At 44.1% G+C, this 24691-nt stretch overlaps 1 protein-coding gene across 1 annotated transcript in view; it reads right to left on the reverse strand.

Annotated features, from left to right (window-relative positions):
• Positions 1-24691, reverse strand: part of ADGRA2 (adhesion G protein-coupled receptor A2) — a 451371-nt gene that overhangs the window by 62146 nt on the left and 364534 nt on the right. Inside the window, exons 8-9 of the mRNA XM_086948811.1 lie at positions 12051-12215; positions 990-1188 (exon numbers count right to left, since the gene is read on the reverse strand). Coding sequence (XP_086804937.1) covers positions 990-1188; positions 12051-12215 — 364 coding nt within the window. The remainder of the gene's footprint in view (positions 1-989; positions 1189-12050; positions 12216-24691) is intronic.

A 24691-nucleotide genomic window follows, 5' to 3' on the forward strand; every position in this document is an offset into this window, starting at 1 on the left:
GTGGCTGGGCGCAGAGGCAACATCACCCCCAAATGATTGTTTTGTATGTAAGGTTCAATCAGTCAGTGTAGAATCGCCCCACACTGACTGGTTGAACCCTTAGACACAGACCTTTAGTTCCCCTCATGACCGGATCAGCCCTTACACATAGGCCCAACGTGCCCCTCATGACCAGTCCAAACATCAAATGAGGCAGGTACATCTTTAGAATGACTGATCTAACCCTACTACACAGCAACATGAGATAGCAAACATGACTTGCCCAACTCTGACATACCACAACATCTGAGCTTAAAGAAAATTGATCTACTTTCGACAGTATCAGAAAACTGAATTCCTCAAAAGACTGGCCCACCCGTACAAAACACAAACACATACGATATCCCCAAATAAAGCATTCTAAACTTATTTTGTTTTCTTCCCCCTTCTAGTCTTTTCTTCCTTGCTACTTTCAGTTTTGACTTCTAACATTTCCTTCCCTCTTGTCCTCATTCCTCCTTGAATTGCTCTTTTCCTTGCTTCCTTCCCCTACTCATTATTTCATTCCTTCCTCTGTTCTTTTCTTCCTTGTTTGCTCCCCCCCCTTGTATTTGTTGTTCTTGGCTTCTTTCCATACTTTATTTCTTGCTTCCTTTTGTCATTTCTCGTTCCTTACTTCCTTACTCCTTACTAGTTTCCTTTCTTGCGTACCTTTATTGTATCCTTGCTTCCCTTCGTGCCAGATACTCATCAGAATTTAATAAGACACTGACACATCAATTAGAAGAAGGATGCAGCCATGACACACAGAAATAAGAGCTGCATTCTGTGCATGAGTTATGTCTAAGTTATGCAACTCTGCTCCAGCACAATTTGACTTTCAGAAGCATTGACCTTTGAGAACTCTGTAAATTCCTTGATAGGCCCACCTGACCCAAGGTGCAGTGTCTGAAAACTTCACTCTGGTGTATAAAAGAATCTGATGAGATTACAAAGGATCTACCACTCACCAGGACAAAAGTATAAAGCACTCTGGTGATGTCATTTGTGTACAAGCACTTTGAGTAGTCGCCTTCTTCCCAACGTCCCGAGCGGTCACAGTGGCGGGACGCTCGCTTCTCCTGGGCTCGTCCGTTTATGGTCACCGAGGGGAACGGATACTGCAGGCAGGGCTGGTATGCTGTGATCCCTGCTACGGTGCGTGGCCACCTGCAAGAAAAAGGACACACCGAGGTCATCAGAAATCCATGAGCTTGGACCTTCAGTCACACACTTGTATATCCTGCATTTCTTTAGGGAGCATTTCACATCAGGGCCGGCTTCAGCGCTGGTGGCGCCCATTGGGACAATCACTTTTAGCGCCCCTACCTCCCATGATCGCCTCCTCTGGTTCTCTCCCTACCACCTGCAAATGTGCCGCACCTCTCTCCTATCGTAATATATTGCGGAACACAGCGCCGCCCTGAGGTCACAGCGCCCCCCTCCACAGGTCAGCGCCCAGTGCGGCCGCACCAGTCGCACTGCCCTAAAGCCGGCCCTGTTTCACATTAGTTAACTCTGATAATTTATAAATAGCAAACAAAGAAGGTATTCTTGCAAGTTGAGGGACATGGATGGGGTTGGGTGGCTTGATGTATTTATCTCTGTTGTATTTCCTTTTTTTCCTGAAATGAATGGAGTATGATCAGTGCAAATGATGATTGATTTTTGTGCTAATTCATTTAGCACTGCATTTTACCAACTGCTGATAGCAGCTGGTGAGGGGGGGGGGGGTCTAAACTACAGTGAATGAGTGTAATTATTGCACAACACTTTATAAACACAACTACTAACACGTGCACAAAACGTGTTTTTGCCCATTTTAGCACATTCACTAACCTCTATAGAATAGTTTGATAGATTTGTGTGGGCATGAAAGACAGCCAGGCATGTGTACGAATAAGAGTGAGCACCACCTTCAATTGTGCCACCGATGTCTAATAAGCGAAACTGACATTCAGCGTGATAGCATCCTTGGGTGAGTCCCACTGACACACCTTGAAAATGGCCTCCATTGAATCTGAGTGACTTTGTGTCAGGTAGAATGACCATCAATGAGTGAGGCTGACTGACAGTGACTTAGAAAAACTTTCAGTGAGTGGGAACGCATGGGTAGGTTGTCTACAAATGAGTGAGTTCAATTCCCAAAAAGTGTATCTAGCTACCTGCGATTGAGGGATGCTTGAAGTCAGTGAGACTGGGAACCAAGTAGTCTAACTTCTAATGAGTGAGTTTAACTTCCAATAAGTGATTCTGAATTTCAAATAGCATATGTGACGTACAGTGGGCGAGTGCAACTATGAGTGAGTATATGTATTTACCAATTAGGTAAGTCTGTGTTTCAGGGAATAAGCTGTGTTTCTGAATAGTGAGAATCATTCTCAAACAGTGGGCCTGCTTCACAAACATCCGTTCTAAATCCGCACCTGCAGAGCTACATCCCTACATGGTTGCAGATTTATGACATTAGGGAATTCACAAAGGTTTTCCGAGGTGCACTTGTAAACCCGTGCCAGTCACAGATTTCCGAACATGCTTCTCGAAAACGTTTGCGGATTAGTAATAGACGTTACATGGAAATACTTATGCATGAACAGTTGTGGGATGTTCACAATTGTGCATGGGAAAATGCCATCACATTTGTCCTATGTCATTTTGATTCTCTTTTATCTTCACAGGGACAATCTTGTTCCATGTAGGGGAACCCCTACTTGTACACCCCCACCAACTTTCGGGGGCTTCCATTACCTTCAAACCGTGGGGCGGGATTAACTCCTGCCATTTTCAAAGGTACCTTTGCAAATATTTTCAGGGTGGGAATGTGTCGGAGAAACTTTTAGGGCTATCCACAAAGGTCTGAGTTCATGTGAGTTCCCAATCTTTCTGAGCAATGACTAGTGCCCGCCATTGCAGTGGGATTTACTTATGCAAAACATTACATTTTTAGGTACATTTGTGCACGGGTGACTGAATTTACCAATGCAAAGTTACCTTTTGTGAACAGCTTGCCAGGGCAAGGCTAGAAACCAAAATCTGCCCTGGCAAAATGTTCAAACTAGCCCTACACTACAGAAGGCGGTGAGTAGAATGGGTCAGTGTGCCTAACTTCCTATAAGTGTGTGAACCTGAATTTCAGTGGGCGAGTCTAACTCCCATGAGGTATGCACAACTTCCAGTGAGTGAGCGAATATTCCAGTTAGAGAGCTTGATTTGCAGCAGGAGAGACTAACTTTTAGCATCTGAATCTGCCCACCACTGAATGAGTTTAACTTCAGCTTTGAGAGTCTGTCATCAATTGCGTGAGGTATGAAATGGCAGGAAATCATCAGCAGATATTTACCTGCCTATTTATCCTCGACTTGTTCTGTCAGGATGGGATCAGTGTGTCCCTTAAAAAACGCATGGCCAGAAGATTCAGACTTTAGCCAAACATTTTCATCGGAATGAACCAACTCCCCGGGGACAATAGCATTAGCAAGACATACCAAGCAGTAAAAAAATGTATTAAGAACATCAGCAGTCCAGGAATGGGGAATTACGGGCGAAGTCCCTGCCCTTCTACCTGAAGTCATTGGCTAAAGATTCCTTGACAGGGCAAAAGCAAAGTGGTCTCCCGCGAGAGTATGCGGGCATTGTCAGTAACGAACACTTTTGGTACTTCATAGGTAAACACTTCCACAGCAGCAGGATCTAGCTTGACAGGATTGCTCGTGGAAGTTGAAGAGAAGAGCAATGGGGGAGTGAGATCCCATGAACCCCACAACTTGTGGGGTAAAGATCAGATTACTTTCTCAGTGATTAATTTGCATATATTGGATAGCGATGCAAATCTCATAATTCCTATATGTTCAGTAACAGGAGTTACCACACTTCAGTAATTATTGGCTAACTCATATGAGTGCCTTACAGTTTGCTTATCCACTTTTACTTCATTGCTACGATTTTTTATAACTTACTTTGTTTAATCCAAGGCTGAAATATTAACTTCAGCCAACTTCTTGAGGTGCTCAATTAAATGTTGGTGGCTGGTCACCAGCCAGCTGTATGGTCTTCACTGCTCAGAAGACCCTAATTATTGTCCATCAGCACTTTGGTCCTCTTGCCGAAAGAATACCTGATGCGTAGTTATGGAATTTACTGTACGCTTTCGAGTATTGTTGAAGTTGCTGAGCAAACTCTCTTTAGAGGGCCCAGCCCAGGAATAGAGTTTTAGATATAGGTGGTGGTTATAAGTGTCTTGGATTAGTGTTGGTACCTTAGAAAAAGAGTTACATGCCATATCTTAGAAGGTGTGGTACTCCCCTCTGATCTTTTCTGCTGCACATGGTTTCCTTTGCTTATTAAAGCTCTTGATTTCTCTTGTTTTTGTTTCAATTCAGGCAGTGCTAAACAAATACTTCAACAGCTTCTGACAAAAAGAAGATTTGCAGGTAGAACCAGACCTTTTTTTTCAGGCAAGCTTCCTTTTACATAAGTCCTGATTGATGGGCTTCGTGTTTTTCATATCATTTTAGTTGTTTCTTTTGCTTTTACTTTTTGCATCATTTTACAGCTTGGGCGGCTGGGTCTAGTATCAAATGTCGAGCAGGCAACGGCCAAACCGAGTAAGCAGGTATCCAGATTGATTTTTTTAAGGCATGGGCATACGTCAGGTACAATTTCCATGCAGATTGCTGCCGATCTCTTCTTGCTTTTGTACTTCCCTCCTGTACAATTTTCAAACAAATAACCAATTAATGTGCTGTATGAATTTTTTTTAAGTACATGTAAGGTGTCTGGAAAAAATCCCTTAATTTCGCCTACCCTGATTTTAGGTCATCACATTGTTTCCCCAATTGCTTGAAGTAGAAAGTAGGTGTTCAGAATTTATTACCAGAGGAACCTAAGGCTCTTGGGTAGGCGAACCAAGATCCTACTCCCGTAGTAAGCTTTTTTGGTCTGCTACAATGCACAGTGAGAGGACATTTGGTGAAATTTGTAGTTGTTCTTTTTGGCTTTTGTCATGGATTCCAAATATGAATTTGAATGGAAATCATGGAGTGCTGCGATTACCCTATAGGGCGTCTTGGCGTCAACTGAAAAGAAAGACTGAATAAAAAAAATAAGTTAAACAATCACATTTTGATTTTTGGGATTTTCTTCCGAAACCCAACTAGTTAGGTTCTGCTTGCATATAAATAGGAAGATCTGCCTAGAGATTGGTGGATCAGAAGTAAAAGGATACCCCTTCACTTCGAGCTTCCTGAATTTCAGGAACAGATACATATGAACCAAACTTTGAATGACGAACCTGTGACAGGCGATAGAGTAAAGTATGAGCTCTAATGTTCATCGAGTCCTTCCTAGAGCAGGACTTGTTGCAAATGCAGAGTGACTTTAGGGCAATTCTTCTTCAAACAATGAGCCAATGTGGAATGCAAAGATGAGATGTGATAGAATTTTGCCGGGATAAACCTAAAAGTTGTCTAGCAGCCTTGTTTTGAACCAGTTACAGACTAATCATAATAGTAACCGGCAGACCTATATATACAGTTACAATGGTTCAAACTGGACTTAATCACTGCCTTGCAAATGTTTTTGCATGTGCAGCATGTATAACTATTAGAAATAGATGTAACTGACGTTATGGGTCTAGGAACTGAAAGATAGCTCCTTTTCCAAGATCACCCCAAAATGTTTTGCCAAATCTACAAGAGTTGGGAGTGTTCTAGTTCATTGGGCCACCATCTAGAACACCAAAGGGAGACTGAGCTACCAACAATCAAATACTTCTGTGTTGCCTGTTGTTTAGCTTCCTTGAGCTATGAATCATATTTAATTACTAATCATATTTGTTAACATTTTAGGAAAAATCATTCCAAAATCTGTGCTTCCAAAAATATTGCAGTTCTATTGCACCCTTCTACCTGATTCAATTCAAACACAATCAAAGTATTGTGTAGAAATTAAAAGCAAGGAGTATACTGATTAAACAGCTCTATGTCTACTACATGTGTCTGAAACAAACAGCATTTTCTGTGTAGGTGGGGGTGTCCAATGTAGGTCAAAAGGAACAAAGCAATACCAGCTTGCATGATATTCTTACATGATACATTTGCATGTTCATACATCTAAATGGAACTCATTGACATAAACAGTAGTTAGTCTGATTGCCTAGCATGGATCTGGCCCTACTGGATCGACGTTACACACCCCTGGCTACGTTGCCTATGTGTCTCTATCAAGCACTAGAGCATAATACTAGTAAGGTAGCTCAGGTGGTTCATGTACTTGCTGCGGAGATGGGTGTTTGTAAACTCTATTCAGAGAATGAATGTGTCTACTTCAGAGAGTTGTGTGTAACCAGCATGTAACCATGTTTTTATTGTAGATAAAACATTTCAGTAGGTGAATATATTTGTTGGAAAGCCATTTTTTGTCAGTTGTGGGCCAGAACTTCCTATTAATGTACTTCATGTAAACATATTACCTACAAGACATAACTGTGAATGTTTCCCGGTTTTAACTCAACCTTTCATCCACCCAAGGTTTATAAATTGGGTGCCATCGAGTTAGGTATTATTAATAAACAGCTTTTGAGTTCTAGAGAAAAGTTACCTTTTCTGCTATAAAGATGATCCTATTTAGTGTAGTTAAACTTGTAGGCATTTACAAACAACGCACATATTGACCTTCACAAAGTAAAATATTTTAATGTCCACGTTTTTCTCTGGGACAATTTTCCTTTTGCCCCTCTTGGGTTCCTGAGTGTGGTGGACAAGGGTTGGTGTCAATGTAAGCTCCCTCTGACATTTGAAAACTTTTCCCAGCCAGGGCATACCTTGGTCAATAATTGTCTTTAAAGTGAAGCACTTGGTGGCGCGCCTGGAGCTGTGGTTTGTGGTCTTATTCCCCCTGCCTCTTGACACCGCTGTTCTGCTCAGTAGACCCTGGCTCTGCTCTGGCACCGCTGCCATGTTCCTTCCCAAGGCACCGTTGCGATGTATGGGCAGGCTGTGAACCTGGTTCTTGGAGTCTGCCTGGGTCACACCTTAAGTCTGCACCAGTTGAACACGAGCGATGAGACGCAAAAAAGTAATCGGTTGGACTAGCAGCTCCTCGCTTTGACTAGTAGGTTAAGAGCAACATTTGAGGCAGTATGTTTTTAGGTCGAGCCTGGGCTATGTGAGGTATGCTATAGTGGAGTATAGACTTGAAGCTCCGCCCACTCTCTGCCTATATTTGTCATTGGCTTGTGTCATTGTTCTTCATAAATGCTGGCTTCTGATTCGTTAATAGGTTTGTTAGTCCCTCCTTAGTACCGCCTTGTCTTCATTTGTAACCTCCCATGAGGATTAGCCTTTTTACTTCTGTTGTTACACTGTATGTCTTATTTAGTCTGTAAGCACTAGTTTCTTTAATGAGTTTCTCCTACTGCAGGCACTCCATGCTATCCTGCAACATTCACTGCATTCAGTGTGCCATGCACGCTTTCACAGGGGAATTTTACAAAACAAAGCATTTGTTTGTCAACTTGACAAACAAATGCTTTTTTTGGTAAATGCGACTCATACCCCGCTTTCAATTTAATACCAGCTGCAGACCTTTCTTTAGACACGGATCGTCTTAAAAAAGGGACGTGGGCTCTATTAACGGGAAAGCACAGCATGGGGCGCTTGTAAACACTACGGATTTGCAATGCAATAGGTCTCGCATTTTAGAAACTTTTACCTATTGGTATTGTAAATGACACTGACTATTATTATAACAGATTCATAACTAAAAGGCATTGTCATTTACAATGCCAATTGTGAGACCTATTGCATTGCAAATGCTTGTTTTTTCATGCAGTAAAGACTCTATGTACAGATTAGATGTTGGAATCCTGCCAGAACAATGACCGTTTTCTGAGATCGACACATTGTTTCCTAATAGCAACATAATATTATTTAAGAACCAGAAACAATTCCCGTTGTCACGCTCTTTATTTACATAGTAATACAATGTAACATACCCCTGAAAACGTTGCTATTCTCAAAGACGAGCAGCAGATGGCGACGTCCACTTGCGGACCAACCTGCCGTCTGCTTTAACTCCACCGACAAACTTTCCCTGGCTCGTGAAACAGCTTTTGTTCCTTTCATGTTACACACGAGTGTAAAGCCAAAACGTTTTCGTGTAAAAATTCTGATTTCCCCAGATAATCATGTTTAGAGTGGGGGGCAGGGGGAGCTAATTGGAGACAGATTCGCTTGCCCCGCCGTTTATATTTCACAAAGAAATGACCTACGTTTGCAGTTCTGCGGCCCAGGTCTTTCTTCTCTTGCCAGTGAAAATTCCAACACCTCTCGCGCTCCAGCCTTTGGCGCGGTGCCAAGAAGGAAGTGCGCTGCAGCCCCTGCTTATCAATCACCGGATAATGGAGGCCAGATGTGGTGTCACCTGCCGTGCCCAAAAATGGACTTCTTTGTTGCACCAAATGTAGGAGAACTCATTCCGCGCATCGACACTAATGCGTTTGTCTCGATTTTAGAACCACATAAATGCTGTTAATGTTGCACGTGTTTGTGTGACGTGCTTTCCGCCATTGGGAGGGCCTCTATTAGCCCGTCCACACATGCTGTTGAGAAATAGAATCCGTTCGCAGGGTCGCACTGGAACTACAGGGCCATCAGATGGTGCCCATGGACTGGCCTGAGGGATCACTGTTGATTTCCCTGATATTTCCACTTTTTTAGCTAGCTGTTTCACTAATGGGGACCATTTTTATTAGGTCGAAACTGGGCAGCGCATGCGCATGCGCATCTCTGCAAGCTATGCTGTATTGGAGTAAGGAATAGAAGCCACGCCCACTCTCCGCCTAGAGTTGTCATTGGCTTGTTTTATTGTCCTTCCTAAATGCTGGCTTCTGATTCATTAATAGGCTTGTTAGTCCCTCCTTGTCTTCATTTGAAGCCTCCCACGAGGACTGGCCCTTTTACTTTGGTTGTTACATGGTATGTCTTATTCAGTCTGTAAGCACTATTTTCTTTAAATAGTTCCTGCTACTGCAGGCATGACATGCTTTCCTACAACATTCAGCGTGTCATGCCCGTGTTCACTTTCTAAGCAGCCCTGGAAAATGGCAGCCGCTTCTTTGAATAGGTCTCGCCTTTACAAGAGTTTAATCTATTGGCATTGTACATGACAAAGCCTTTTATTTATGTGTTAATTATCAAAACATGTAAATAAAATGCATTGTAATTTTCAATGTCAATAGCTTAAACTCTCGCAAATGCGAGGCTTATTGCATTGCAAATGCTTGTTTTGAATCCCACGCCAATGCCAGAAACCCGTCCTAGGAAGCTTGTTTCCGGTCCAGGTAAGGCATGGCTTGACAGTTCGGGCTGGACTGTTCCCATGAGGCACAGGGTCAGATTGATTTGCATATAGCCATATCTGAACTGGGGTGGCAGAGTGGGCTAAAGAACGGTGATGGATTAAACCCAGATCTTTTGACTGGGTGTGAGTGTTTGATTGGTTCAGATGCTCCGTCCATCACCACCCCCTTTTGTACCGCTTTGTTCGCCATAAGTTAGCAGGGTATGCTCAGACGTGAGTCCCTTGCTCACTTTGCCACTGGATTCAAACAAGCCTGGCTGAAGACGGCTCGAATGCCAGAAACCGGTCCTAGGAAGCTTGTTTCCAGTCCAAGGAAGGCATGGCTTGGCAGTTCGGGCTGGACTGTTCCCATGAGGCACAGGGTCAGACTGATTTGCATATGGCCATGTCTGAACTGGGGTGGCAGAGTGGGCTAAAGAACAGTGATGGATTAAACCCAGATATTTTGACTGGGTGTGAGTGTTTGATTGGTTCAGATGCTCCGTCCATCACCACCTCCTTTTGTACCGCAATTTTTTGACCCAGTTGGACCCTGTTCTTTAGAAGTAGTGTGAGGTGTATGAGTGGTGCTGTGTGGTTTGGGAGGTTCCTAGATATTGCTTCAAACAATTTGTGGCAATGGTTGCTGCACATCAGCTCGAGGTGTTGCAGAGACTGTAAGAATAGACACAGTCATGCATACCTGGTAGTTTTGTTCGGAGCCCTCCTGTTAATGCTACCCCGAACTGCTTATCATGTGGAAAAGAGGTCCCCTTGGGGTCTATGCTAGAAGACACAGGGAAAACGAGTTTGGGTCATATCCAAAGACACTACATGGGCTAAAGTCCTATTTTTCACCAGAGGTCATTTAGTAAGTTCATTTATTACTATATATAGATATACAAATGATGTATAGTTTTTACATTTAATGACATTTAGTGATCGTGCTCATTTGTGTTAGAATGTATTTGCACCCTGTTGTGTTATGCTCAATTTAGTCCACAGTTGCCAGTGGGAAGTAAAGGAACTACACCCTCGTCTAAACATTGCAAATTTAGAGGCTTACTTATAGTTTGACAGGCAGGACGTTTCACTACAAATGTGGCGGAATACAGTGTCTGTCAAACTTCAGTTTCTCCCCTTCCATTTAGTGCCGGAAGAACTGTCATGTTTCTGCCCGTGGAGGCTCTGCTCTGCCTGCCTCGTTCCAATGGAAACCTTTAACCGACTGACTTTGGGCTGTGGGTCAATGTCCTACAGATCAAAAGTCTTATTCATGGCGGATGTCAGAACATTTATTTTTGTTTGGAATGAAGTGCAGCGCTCCAAGGACTCCATAACCCCTTAGTACATAGACTCCGTAAAAAGATTGATTTGCTCTCAGAAATCTCATACCACCATCATATCCTGAGTGGTTTACATTTCACAATCACTTTGTGCGCAGTGAATAAATAAATAAATTCATTATGCAGGTGAACCAGTTGGTGGCCAAAAGGAATCTTAAGACGGCTTAAGTGACTAGTGCCCTGTGGGTATTTGCATAGCATCAGAGGTTCATTCCATACAAGATTAGGCTTGACAATCAAATGTAAGCCTATGAAAATGCGGCTGATGTTTCTGAATGAAAAGCATAATGTTGGAATTGCACACCATATATATCTACAAAAGGTTCATGGTCCATAAGAATCTTTACTGGAGCTGGGTATCCAGCAAAAGTAGTTCTGACTCAAATCAGGGCAGATTAACTACAGAGTTTCTTAGAATTAAGGATGTGGCAGTTTGGGAACCCTACCTTGATATCATCTTGAAGCCAAGTGACCGGGCATTGTATTTTAAAATCCGGGTAGGAACCCTCCCAGTAGGTGAACTGACTGCACGCTGGAAAGTTCCCTTCCAAACTTCACCTTTTTGTTCAACTTGTACGACCAGAGTTGAGTCTGTTGGCCATATTTTATTTGAATGTCCGGCATACAAATCCCCGAGAAATAGCTGGTTAAAACCAATATGTAGAGAACTAGGCACTAGACATCATATTATAGCACTCCGAATTTTGATGTCAGATACTCGGCCTTTGTACGTTTGTGGAATGTCAAAATTCTTAAGAAGGGCTTGGTCCATCAGAACTAAAAGGCTTAATGAGATTGTTTAATTAGTCTTTTTATGTAATCTTTTAAGCTATTTTTATCCCATTTATGCAGTATTTTTAAATTGATGTGTAAACCAAGTTTTGTACTAGTTATGGGTATAAAGTGATGTATTATGCTATGCTTTTAAAGATGTATGTTTTATCGAAATAAAGCCTTATACTACTAAAAAGGATCATGGTCCATAAACAAGTGTTCTCTCCCTTAACCTCTTCGCTGCGGATGACGAGCTCAGCTCGTCATCAGCCACGGTGGTCGTGTGCTGATGATGAGCTGAGCTCGTCATGTAACACGGCTCTTTGAATTTTGCCGCACACAGCGGGAAAAGCCGCCGCAGCGATGCGGTTAATATGTAAGTAAGCAGATTTTCCATTTTTTGGGGGTGAGTGAAGTGGACCTGAATTTAGTGTTGCATTGCATTGTGGTGGTGATGCACAAGTTGCTCTTTGAAGTGTGGAATTCTAGCATTGGAAGGGGCTGTGCTCCAGCCAGTGTGGAAAGACTAAGTGGCCTTGGGATGTGCAATGTAGGGAGCTCCGGGCATCTTACTTGAAGTCTCCTCGGTTGTTGCTGGCTTTCTCCGCAGGGCAGTACGAAGCCGAAGTCTCCAGCACCACAATCTCCACTTTCTTGCTGACATTCCCATATGCAGTGACCACAATGCACTCCCACTCCCCGCTGGCTGATATATGAATGTTGGGCAGGATCAATTCACTGCAAGACGACAAGAGGAAATACAAGCAATATTGAAGGTACCATGTGTACCGCAACTATCATCACAAGATTTGTTAGTGAGGGCATTCCTTTTAGCAATAGTTGTTCTCAACAAACTTAAACACACTATTTTTACACTACTGACACAAACCTCTTGAAAAACTGCAAAAATTATCTGGCCAGGTACAGAAAGAAAAATAGTTTATAAGCTATACGTGCACTGTCATATGTGAAAGGGATGTCCGACACTTGTAAACAAACTTTGTTTTGAAGCTTAATGCCAATAAGGCCTTTTAAATACAATTTAGCTGCACTTTAACCATCCTGCAACTGAATAGATTAGATAATGGCAAGGCATAATGTGCCTGAATTGATGAACCATACATACAGCTACACGGCAATGCTGGATTTCATGGAAACTGGGCCTGCCTTGCAAGCTCCTGTGATGTACAAATAACAAACTGCACTCAGTACCACCCTGAACTTTTGTTTGCTTTAAAGCTGCCGAATCTTTAGCAGTAGTTGGCAGATCACACTTACCTTCATAGCATGTCTGCCTCCAAAAACTTTTGCCTGCTCTTGTGAATACAGCTCTGCATTTATCATGATTCACTTCCACTGTCTTGATTTCAACTATAAGTAGCGACTGATGTGCATTGTGGACAGAGACAGCAAATATCATGCATTGCAGTACAGAACACTTGGCCCTTGTGACTTGCTCAGCCATCTTCCCATCCTGGGGGGTGTAGCCTGAGCTAGGCCTCTGTAGAAGGTTTGAGATGTTCTACTACCTACCATCGCCAAAATCCACAACGTGACAATCATTACCCAAATATCTGTTCAACTCTAGGCAAATAACCTCTTTAACAACTTACAATCAGGCTTCAGACCTTGATGATTTTTTTTAAAAGTAAGGTAATATCTAGACTGTGGTTCCGGAATGGTCAACAGGAGAAAATCTCCCTTGGCCAATCAGAAGGCTATTTTTTTCATTTCCGGTATTGTGTGACTCCTGTGAGCAATACCTAACTTTTTAACCCCTTCATGGCCAATCCTAAACCCTTTTTAAATGCTAATCTCTTGAAAATTGCTTCATGGATTTACACCAAAGAACAAATAACATGCTTTCTGAGTAAAGATGTAACTTTCTACCAAATTCAGTGAAATGTTTCTGTATCGGAGACCAAGGTTTCCTAAAGGAATTAACATGGGTAGTCAACATTTTGGGACCTCACATTTTTGGGGCCCTGCTTTTTTCTTGGCCCTGTTTAATTGATTTGGAAATCAATTTGAAAGGGAAAAAATCATTTTCAGAGACCCCTGCTGACTCACATTGGGTGGTTTCCTTTTTACGACCAGGTGGTTCCTGTCTTTCCTCTCTTGTCCAGGAGGAGTGCTCTCCTCTTGACAGTCTCTGAACAGAGGCTACTGCTTTAGGCCCAGTGGTCAAGTGAACTGGGCACCAGCACCTAGATGTTCATCCAGGATTAGCTGCTGCAATCCAGGATTCCCTCTGCATGGACATCACTGAGCCTCCCTTGTTTCCTTGTTTCAGGAACAAGCTGTGTTTCCCTGATGCTGCAACTAGTGCTGCAGTTTTTACAGGTGAATTTAGATCTAGACCTAGTAGGGTAGACTCTCCTGGTAAAATGTGCATCCATCAAACCATACATGAAACTAAAGGGAGATTCTTCTGCTACAGAAGGAGTGGATACTCACCTTTTAAAGGGTCTTGCTCCTGATTGACCAGATATTCTGCGCTCTCCATTAGCATTCATAAGGGCCCTTTGCACCTTTGCCGTTTTTGACACTTACATTGTTGTCCTTATAATAAAACAAAAACTTACCAATGCTTCTCTAGCAAGTCCAAAAACTCTAGAAATACCTATATGAAGAACGGAGTCAAGCCCCCCATCCTTTGTCATTTGGTGAGAACCAAAATCTCCATATGAAATACTGTAGAAAGCAAGCATTTTAGAAGGACACACTAAGTAACTAATAGAAAGCAATGGGCGGGCTGTAAGCCCACAGAGTAGATACAGCATGTCTTGAAGAGACAGTGCATACGCTGCCTAAGCATTTATATTTATATAACGCTTACTACCCCTGACGAGGAGTTGAACAGCCGTTGAAACTGAACTCAGACAAGACGGAAGTCCTCATCCTTGGACAAATCACCATCTGCCTGGGACAACTCCTGGTGGCCCCCGGCTCTAAGCAGCGCACCCAAACCATCTGACCACGCACGCAACCTAGGCTTCATCCTGGACTCCTCCCTGTCGATGACCAGACAAGTCAACACCGTCTTGTCTTCATGTTTCAACATCCTACGCATGCTCCGAAAGATCTACCGTTGGATCCCCACCGAAACCAGGAAGACGGTCACCCAGGCACTTGTCACAAGCCGACTGGACTACGGAAACACCCTCTACACCGGAACCACAGCCAAACTGCAGAAAAGACTCCAACGCATCCAGAACGCCTCCGCACGACTCATCCTGGACATCCCCCGCCACAGCCACATCTCCGGACACCTGAAAGACCTGCACTGGCTCCCCATCAGCAAAAGAATCACGTTCCGCCTCCTCACCCATGCACACAAAACCCTCCACGACCTAGGCCCCAGGTACCTCAACAACCGCCTGACCTTCTACCCTCACACCCGCCAACTTCGATCGATCAGCCACGCCCTCGCCGCCATTCCACGCATCCGAAGAGCCACCATGGGAGGAAGATCCATCTCCTACCTGGCAGCCAAGACCTGGAACTCCCTCCCCATCCACTCCGTCTTACCCAAGACCACCTCTCCTTCAGGAAGCAACTCAAGACCTGGCTGTTCGAGCAGTAGCGGACCCCCCACTCCCCCCACCCAAAGCGCCTTGAGACCCTCCGGGTGAGTAGCGCGCTATACAAATTTCTTGATTGATTGATTGATTGAAGTGAGATCTAAACATGCAGGAGTCAGCTAGTAAGCCTGATATCCTTCTGTTATTCCCTAAAACTAAAGACTCCCACCTAACCCACATCCTTCAAAATTGCCAAGATACGTTGTAATGGTAATTCTGGCAGGGGGTAATTATCACTTTCTAGTCCCTATACTAATAACTCAGGAGCATATTACCAAGGGGGTTTATCTCCACTTTTTTGGCTTTAAAAGCCAAGAAAGCGGAGATAAAATTATCTCCCTATTACCTAGCTGTCGCTAACACCAGTTAGCGACAGCTAGTAGGAGATAGCGACCATCCTGGGCCCCACTTTGCATGTCAGTGATATTTATCACTAATGAGATGCAAAGTGGGCGTGCCAAGATGTTAGCGACTGAAAACAGTCGCTAACATCGCTATCTCCTATTACCAACTTTTGGAGATATTCGCGCTAAGCGCGAATATCTCCAAAAGCTAACACCTGCCCTGAGCAGTTCTTAGTCATGTTATCCAATGGGAGGTGGATAACATGGTTAAGAGCATTAGCTTGGTAATGCATGAATATCGCTGACTTTTCAACGATATTCATGCATTGCGGCGATTTTTATCGCATTTGCGATAAACCTTGGTAATACCAAGGTTTATTTGCGGTAAAAATCGCCGCAGCTCAGCGGTAAATTTTTGTTTCTAACCAAGCAATAGCGATAATTATCGCTATTGCTTGGTAATATGCCCCATAGTGTTTCTCCAAAACTGTTTATTCGTCCCCTAATCCAGATAAGTCAGAACTACAGGAACTGGGGCTTATACATTTACTTTTGAAGGCCTGAAGTGTTGAACCATGTTTACTTGTTCCCGGGTGTCTTGGGCAGGTGGCTACACAACACCATGTAAGTTCTAGACTGAGGAAACCATAGTGGAGTACTGAAGAGTCCTGGCAACAGATCTGCATAATAGCAGTTGGTGCCTGACACAGGCCAGAGTGCACCTCCTCCCAATTCTTAACAGACCCGCACTTCAGAATCCCAGCAAGCACCTGATCCCCAGTGGGGGGTTGAACATTTATCATCTCAGGATCCAGAACTGAGCACCGTTTGGATAATGTCTCCAGGAAGTGTAGCATACTCACTAAACCATTTTCAGATTTAATCACAGATGCCAAATGTAAACAAATCATCCAGGCCTCCTGGCAATTCTAGTCTGTCAAAAGAGGGTCTCAAGAACATTTTCTGCTCTTGGTAATTTTTTTCACAGTAAGGCTCCGGCCTCAGGTTCGAGCTGAACGTCGAACGCTCAGGTTCCCAAGTAGGTGGACCATCCCGTTGGCCAATTTTTTGAGGAAGCTAATAGACACCTGGCTGGTCCTTACTTATCAGCAAAGGGTGCCACCTTTCCTAAAAATAAATTCCCCTGTTCATCTTTTACGATTCTGAAAAAGCCTGGACATGATTCATAAGTAGAACTGTGTATTTACTTTAATTATCAGTTAGGTGTCATTAAGGAAGCTGTGGAATACACTTTTAAAGTGTTTTCCTCTTTTATTTCCTGTTTAAAGTACGTACTGATAATGAAAAAAAAAATACCGATATTGGGTGATTTTCCTTTTTTTCTGGCATAAACATTAAAATACCGGTCATGGCAATATAAAACCAGCCAGGAGGCAAACCTATCTATGACAGACAAAACAGCCAAATCCCTGCCTGTCCACAAGCAAATGCACAAGTTGACTTGTAGGTAGGGTGACCAGATTTTAAAAATCAAAAACTGGCACATTCCACAAACATAGAGTAGTACTACAATTTTGCATCGACCAAGGGGCACAAAATGACTCAGTTGACCGTACTCTTGAACATAGAAAGCAGAGACAAAAAGGCACCAGAGGGTATTAAATGCAATTTTTATGCACAGTATCATTTGTGTTAACTAAATTGCTTTGTTCTAGCGGCTGCTAACTAATTCTGCACTGGAACACATGAAAACTTGCCACTAAATGTATTCAGTAAATTCTCCCTGAAAACCGGGACTTGTGTTAAACTTAGTGAAATTAGCTGAGACCGACGATGACAGACTAGGACTGTCTGGAACATTCTGGAAGCCTGGTCATCTTACTTGCTGGGTTCTGGGACTAGCGCACTCTATCTGGAACGCACAAGTCCACGTAGAGCTGTTTGTAAACTTACACTAAATTGGCTTTTATCTCACTACCACGTCAGTTTACTAGATTGTGGTTAGTTAGGGTTTAGCACGATGCAGGACTAACGGATATCTCTGCTCTCTGAGGTTTACTATCCTGATGTAATTGCGGTTACCCTGAGAGGTTGGAGGCTCGAATCTTAACATAATCAGAACTCAAGCTTTCCCCAATCTCTGCTATGGGGGCAAGATTTCCTCCTGTAAAAGTGTTTGCAGATTTCAAAACCCAACTATCAATTTTTCAAAAATTTTAAATACATTCTATAACTGCATGGTGAATAGAGAGTATCCCAAATGTAATATACTTCTGCTTTTCTATATTTATGTGCCACAGGATGGTTTGCATTTGTAGTTTCAGGTTTTCAGCTAGATCGAATTTGGTGCTATTCAGAGGCCCTTGTGAAACGAGTGACCAGATGTGCCAATGCCAAACATATTGCCAATGAAATTCAACCATTGTCAGCGGAAGCAAAGAGGCTGGCAACTGAATGGGTATAGAGAGAAGATCACCGAGGTCCACTTTGTATGATAGGTTGAAAAACAAAATGGAGCAAAGAACTGTCAGCAGAAAACATAGGGGCAGATTTACAAGGTCTGGCGCATCTCTGCATATCAGCAGGGATGCGCCAGAACACTTGTGACAGGCAAAACCATCCGAGCGCCACCACTGAAGTGCCGCATTTACAATGCGGCGCGCCGTGGCCCATGGATGGGCAGATAGATGCGTGTGGCATCCCCTGGCAGAAATGCGGTGCATTGCTGGAGTCGTGTGGCAAGCGCGTCTTGGCTCCAGCAAGGCTCGGGGGTGCCCTATGCCTAACATGCTCCGTCACTCTTTACGCCTGCTTCAAGCAGGCGCAGAGTTTTGACGCAGCATGGCCGTAAAAGTGACTCAGTGAAATCTTGTAGATTTTACTGCATCACTTTTACGAGGCGTAGATGCGAGGGAACGCCCACCCTGCTCTGGAACGCCGACATGACACCTGATGCAGGTTTCATGTGGTGCAGGGGTTTACAACGTGGCGCATTTCCCCCGATGCGTCACATTGTAAATACGGTGCAACATGGCGCATGATTTACGCCGCTGCTGCGTCACAGAAGTGACGCAACGGCGGCGTAAGTGTGTCGCAAGGGGCTTGTAAATCTGCCCCATGATCTGTTACAGGACGGCACAATAGGTAGGATGGAATCTGAGGACAAGTGGAGAAATTCCATCTGGGAAGCTGGGAAGCTGAACCCAGTTTAGGGTGAGACGAAGAAAAAGAGCAAGAAGGGGGAATGAACAGGCAAAGTTAAGCGAAAGTGATGTTTATAAAAGCAATGAAAGCCATTAAAATATCTGCTGATTAATTTTCATTTATTTAGTAGTTTTACGTGATATCCGCACATGGTACAGTACCACCCTTATCCTTCTGCCAAGGGGTTGTGTTTGACATATCCAGAGGCCCAAGACCATGGCATCGGCTGTGGGAAGACGCAAAGATACGGAGACAGGGCACCCAGTCCTGGCAGCCTCTTATCCACAAGTAACTGTGTCTTACCTCTGAGGCGGAGCCATGAGGGAGGCATGCTACAGGAGAAATGACCAACCTCATGGGCGGTAGAGTAGGGCACTGCAATCCTTGGGCTTTACTGGGGTGGATGGAGGGACATTGTCAGCCAAACACAGTGTTTTTATATCAAAGAAACAGACTTTACACATAGAAACTAATTAGGTATACTGTGTTGCCAGCTATGGTCAGTGGATCAAAGGTTCCTATACAGTCTTAATGTTGCTTGGCAATAAGGTAGCGCAGACATTTCGAAAACGACATGATGGAAACACAATAGGAACATCTCAGAAAACTCGACTTTTCAGTAAAACCCTAATTACTAATATCTTAATCAATTAAGGTTCAAAGCTGTAGCCCACAGGAAGCAGGTGGCAGGCTGGGTTGGGTGTGTCCATCATAAAGCACACTCTCCTTCCCCAATACAGTTGGCAGCAGTGTACTGCCCTAATCCGTACAATGCACCTGCACCCTGACAAGTAAATAACATCATGCATTTGTGTTTTGTGCATAAATAATTGCATGTCAATTTCTCAGAGAAACCAATTAAATTCCTCCACTGACAGCACCGATCTACACCGACCAGTGATGTAGGCCTGAGGGTTTACTGAGGGGTTTACTTTCTGCAGCCTCTACATCCTGCTGAGTAACTGAAATGATGTACACGTATACTGTCCACATGTAGGGACATGTTATTTTTGAAGGAAACAAGTTCCTCTGTAAGAACCTGCTATGTAACTGACTTCATGTACCACTTTTCTTTCAAAATTAATACAGTGAGCCAAACTATAAGGGTAACATCAGAAGACATCTGTTCCAGAATTTGCAGAATTTCCTTTTTAGTGTTTGCATTATTTATCCTATTATACACTATGATGTTGCTATGATCATGAGGTTACTGCTGCCTTTCGTCCAGCTATTACTTTAAACTTCCAGCACTTGAGCTGATCAGCTGTTCTTACTCAATCTATCAATCAATCAATCAGTAATCTTGTAAAGCCCGACTAATCCCCTGTGAGGGTCTCAAGGTGCTGAGTGGGGGTAGGGGAGGGGTGGGTCTGCGGTTCAGTCGAAGAGCCAGGTCTTGAGTTCCTTCCTGAATTGTGGCAGTGATGGTGTTTGCCTGAGGTGCAGAAGCAGGGAGTTCCAGGTCTTCGCAGCAAGGTGGGAGAAGGATCCTCCTCCAGTCGTGGTCTTGCAGATCTGTGGGATGGTGGCCAGGGCCAGTTGGGTGGAGCGAAGCTGTCTGGTGGGAGTGTAGAAGGAGAGGCGGTGGTTGAGGTATGCAGGTTCCGGCATTTTGGAGGGCTTTGTAGGCATACGTAAGAAGCTTGAAGGTGATTCTTTTGTTGACAGGTAGTCAGTGAAGGTCTCTCAGGTGGGCGGTGATGTGGTTACGGCATGGGATGTTCAGGATGAGTTCGGCGAAAGCGTTCCTGACGGTCTGCAGGTTTTGTTTTTGTTTCTGGGTGGTGCCAGTGTAGAGTGCATTGCTGTAGTCAAGTCTGCTGCTGACGAGTGCATAGGTGACCGTTTTCCTGGACTCGGTGGCAATCCACCTGAAGATCTTATGAAGGAGGCGGAGCATGTGTAAGCAGGAGAACGAAACAGCGTTGATTTGGATGGTCATTGAGAGCGAGGAGTCCAGGGTGATGCCGAGGTTTCGTGCGTGATCCCTGGGAGAAGGGTGATTCAGAGCACTGCGGTCCACCAAGAGTTGTCCCAGGCGGAGGGAGAGGAGCCCAGGATGATAACTTCAGCCTTGTCTGAATTAAGCTTGAAGCAGCTGTCTTTCATCCAGGTGGTGACTGCCTTCATCCCATTATGAAAGCTGCTCTTGGTGGCTGTGGGTTAGTCTGCAAGGGAAAGAATCAGCTGGGTGTCGATGGTGTGGGAGACAATGTTGAGTCCATGGCTTCTGGCGATGGCTGCAAGAGGGGCCATGTAGATATTGATGAGGGTGGGGCCCAGGGAGGATCCCTGAGACACTCCGCAGCTGATTTCTGTGGGTTCTGAGTTGAACAGTGGAAGTCTGACTCTCTGTGTTCAGCTGGTGAAGAAAGAGCAGATCCATTCTAGGGCTTTGTCACTGATGCCAGCGTTATGGAATCTTGAGCAGAGGGTGTGGTCGGAGACGGTGTCCAACTTGGTTGCTTAATAGGTGGGCTAGCAGCAGCCTTTAAGGAGATAGACCATCCTCCAGATTCTAATGCTAGTCAAAAGTAGCTAATATAACACTTTTTCATATGCAAATACAGGCGCTTCTTTCTACAGTTTTGTATCCTCCATTTGCTTTAAATCTGAAAATGTATTCTTTATATTTTTGTGAAAATTGAGTTAAACATTTCGATTATTGCCTTTCCTTTTAATTTCAAACGAACACTCCCCTTAATTTCCATCCTCTGTATGCCTCCGCTAAATCACATGCATTTTCACCTTAATCCCTACTACTGCATTTCAGAAAATTGCTCACACCTAATTTCAAGGATCACAGCCGCTCCTTTAAAAGTCATATCCCTGCAACCACACAAATAATCTCCAGTAGCTAATCTATTATTACCGCCAATCATTGGCATGAATTCACATACCCCCACCACTAAAGAGTGCACCAAATTCCAACTAATTTAATCTACCACATAGAAATTGGAGTAAATACATGGAATGATTTCCTTAAGCGCACCAGACCAATCCCACTAACCACTGAAAAAAACACTAGCATTGGGCTCTAGATCAGCATACTGTCCGCCACAAAGTGCTTCAAAGTCTCATCCGGTTTAGTACGCCCTACACAAATGCAATACAATACAATATATACTACTCCTCGCCCACACTAACACCTTAACATTTCGCAATCAGGAAGTCAATTCATACAGATAATAATTCAGTTTTGCTGCTCAACACTTTCACACGGGGGGGCTCCTCCGCTAAGGCAGCGGAGTGTCACCCCACTGCTTTAAGAGTAGTGCAGAGGAAAAATAAACTGATAATAGCGGAACGTTATTATCATTTTATTTTTCCATTCCTTGGTGCGGGGAGAGGTGGCGCTGGCCAGAGCAGGAGCCAGGCCGAGAGCTATTAAGCGCACTCTACGTGCACTTGACTGTTTGGCCGGCCTTCTTGGCCTGGCCAAACAGTCATCTGCACTTTGCATGTTCTCCACCCAGGCTGCATTACAGCCTGGGTGGGGAATATGCACAGGCTGCCTGTTCCCGTCTGAGTGCCAAACCACGGTGCTCAGACCAATCACAACACTGCATTGCAGCTTCGTGATTGGCTTAGGGGAACCAATCATTATGCTGTATTGTAGCACTGTGATTGGCTTGGGGGAGCCTGGGTGCTTTCTGCGATTGAGGAGAAGTGGAGAAGAGGTGGCGGCTTACGATGCGACCAACAGGTAAGGTTTTTTTTTTTTTTATTCACAACCACCTATCTCCCTCCGCCTCCACCATTGTTTCCTACCAGCCGCCACTGCTTTCACGGCACATAAGGCAAAACCGCTATGGGTCATGTCCATCACCCAGTACTGTACCAGTCCACAGTAATAAATCACACATCACAAACTGAATAGGCACATAGTAACCCAAGAGATCTTTCACATGCCAGTGGCTAACAGGAATATCATTAATGCTTCCAGTTTTCCATTTTTACTGATTCTCGCAGATAAATACAGTAAAAACACTATTTGTTTTCTTGTCAGTATTTATTTGTACATATGGATAAATATGGAAAATACATTTTCTTCTGGATTATACTCACTCACTACTACCAGCCATGAGTGCTAGGTCAATAGCTGTGAAGATTGATAGGTAGGGGATGTAAAATAAAAATCAAAAAACCTAATAAACTTACATACCTGCAATAGTACAGCTGATTAAGCTGTTCTGTGATGGAAGTGTGTTCCAATTACTGCATTAATTGTAATTGGCGAGTAAACATTTGTTGGTTAAATAACTGTGGAAATATACACATTGATTCTACATTTTTTACACTATGCACAAAATAAATATGGATACATACAGCTACAATGACCAAAAATAAATATGGATAACCAGAGATGGAAATGTCCAAAAATATATACCATAAAACCAGGAGCCCTAAATATAATTAAGCCCACCACAGCAGGTCCAAACAAGCTACATATTATCATTGCTTCTAGACATCTCACAATGACAATCAGATATGAGCTGATGTTAACAAGGTCCATCCCAGCAGATCTCCTTCTACCCTTTGCCTGCTCAAGATGCTAAACTTTAAACACAATAACCTAGAATGGACATCCCGAAGCAATGCCGCTACGAGGACTGTGATCATAAGAAATGCCATAAAGGCATCTATTCAAAGTTGGCAGCTTACTGAAAGCCATCAACTTCATGCTTATCTCTTACACTTCTTCATCATTCAAACCGCTAAGATCTACATCCCATAATACAATAACCACATCTCTGTGGTCATCATGCACAACATGGAACTACTTCTCACATAGGCTCAAAACAAAAACAACACACTTCCAACCACACACTCTATTCAGTGTGGCATGCCACCCATATAAACAAGCACTGCTGCACTCCACATAGAGGTAGTAAGCACTGCTTAAATATTTCAATAAAATGCAATAGTTCTGTAGTAGGGGATCTCTGTGTATAGTCATAATCTAGTGAATAGTCCCGCCCATGTGCGTGGACCCCGGCAATCAAAAATAATCTCTTAAGTTGTCAAAATAATGCAGAAACTGCAAAGACACTTAAGAGAGAATTTAAAGACAAATAATGCAGCCTATATATTTACAGGCTACACTGTCCAGTACTTCAACTAGAAATTCCACCAAAAATCACCACACACAGCACAGCCTACTAGTTTCTACCATAGAGAAACCTGCCTCCCCCAGTCAAAGACTCAGGAATGATAGAGAGGAAGGTAGGGACAGACAAGCCCCATAGGCTGCCATTATGTGGCTTAAATAGGATACTGTGCCTTTAAGAGAACTTTCCAGAACTTCTCCCAGTATCCCAGAATGCATAGCAGGTCCCTCTACTTTCAGTTCTTTTTTCCGGCTCCTGCTTACAGGACCCTGGCATTGAGCTCTCCCTTTTTCAAGGGTTTATTGGAATTGTTTTTGCACTTTTGAATTCTAAAAGTGTTGCAGTTTATTTCTTGGTGTCCTCTTCTCACTTTTGTGCTGTTTTAGGTGTTTTGGGGCTCCGAAATGCCTGGCCTTTTTGTGAAGTGCCCAGCATGTGAGAGGAAGAAGGCCAAGAGTGATCCCCATGAGGTCTGCATCGTGTGCCTTCCAGAAGATCATGTCCCTGAGGATTGTGTAATCTGCCAGCAGCTTTCTGCTCGGACCTTGAGGGACAGATTGAAGATCAGGCTGGCTGGCCTGGAGGATAGGCGTCTGCGGGCTGCAGGTGGGTCTGGGCAGCCTGGGAAGGTTCCCTCTGCCTCTGCTGAGGCCCCTGGGGGGCTCCCCGGGGGCAGGAAGTCCAGCAAACGGTCCCATTCTCCGTCGACGTCGATGGCATCGACTACGACGTCGAGAGGGATGACGACGGCGTGCTCCCCTTCTCCCCGGGGCTCCGGGTCGAGACGGCGTGATGGCTCGACGGCGAAGGAGAAGCCGACGTCGAAGCCGCCGTCGACGTCATCGTCTTCGTCGAGATCTTCCTACCGACGCCGAAGGCACAGTGACGTGTATCGGCGCTCGCCGTCGAAGCGGCACCGACGCTCGCCGTCGAGGTGACACCGTCGGTCGTCGTCGAGGTGACACCGTCGATCGCCGTCGAGGCGACACCGCCGGTCGACGTCGAGGGGC

This window comes from Lissotriton vulgaris, unplaced genomic scaffold (genome assembly GCF_964263255.1).
Source record: "Lissotriton vulgaris unplaced genomic scaffold, aLisVul1.2 SCAFFOLD_1248, whole genome shotgun sequence".
Classification (NCBI taxonomy): Eukaryota; Metazoa; Chordata; class Amphibia; order Caudata; family Salamandridae; genus Lissotriton; species Lissotriton vulgaris.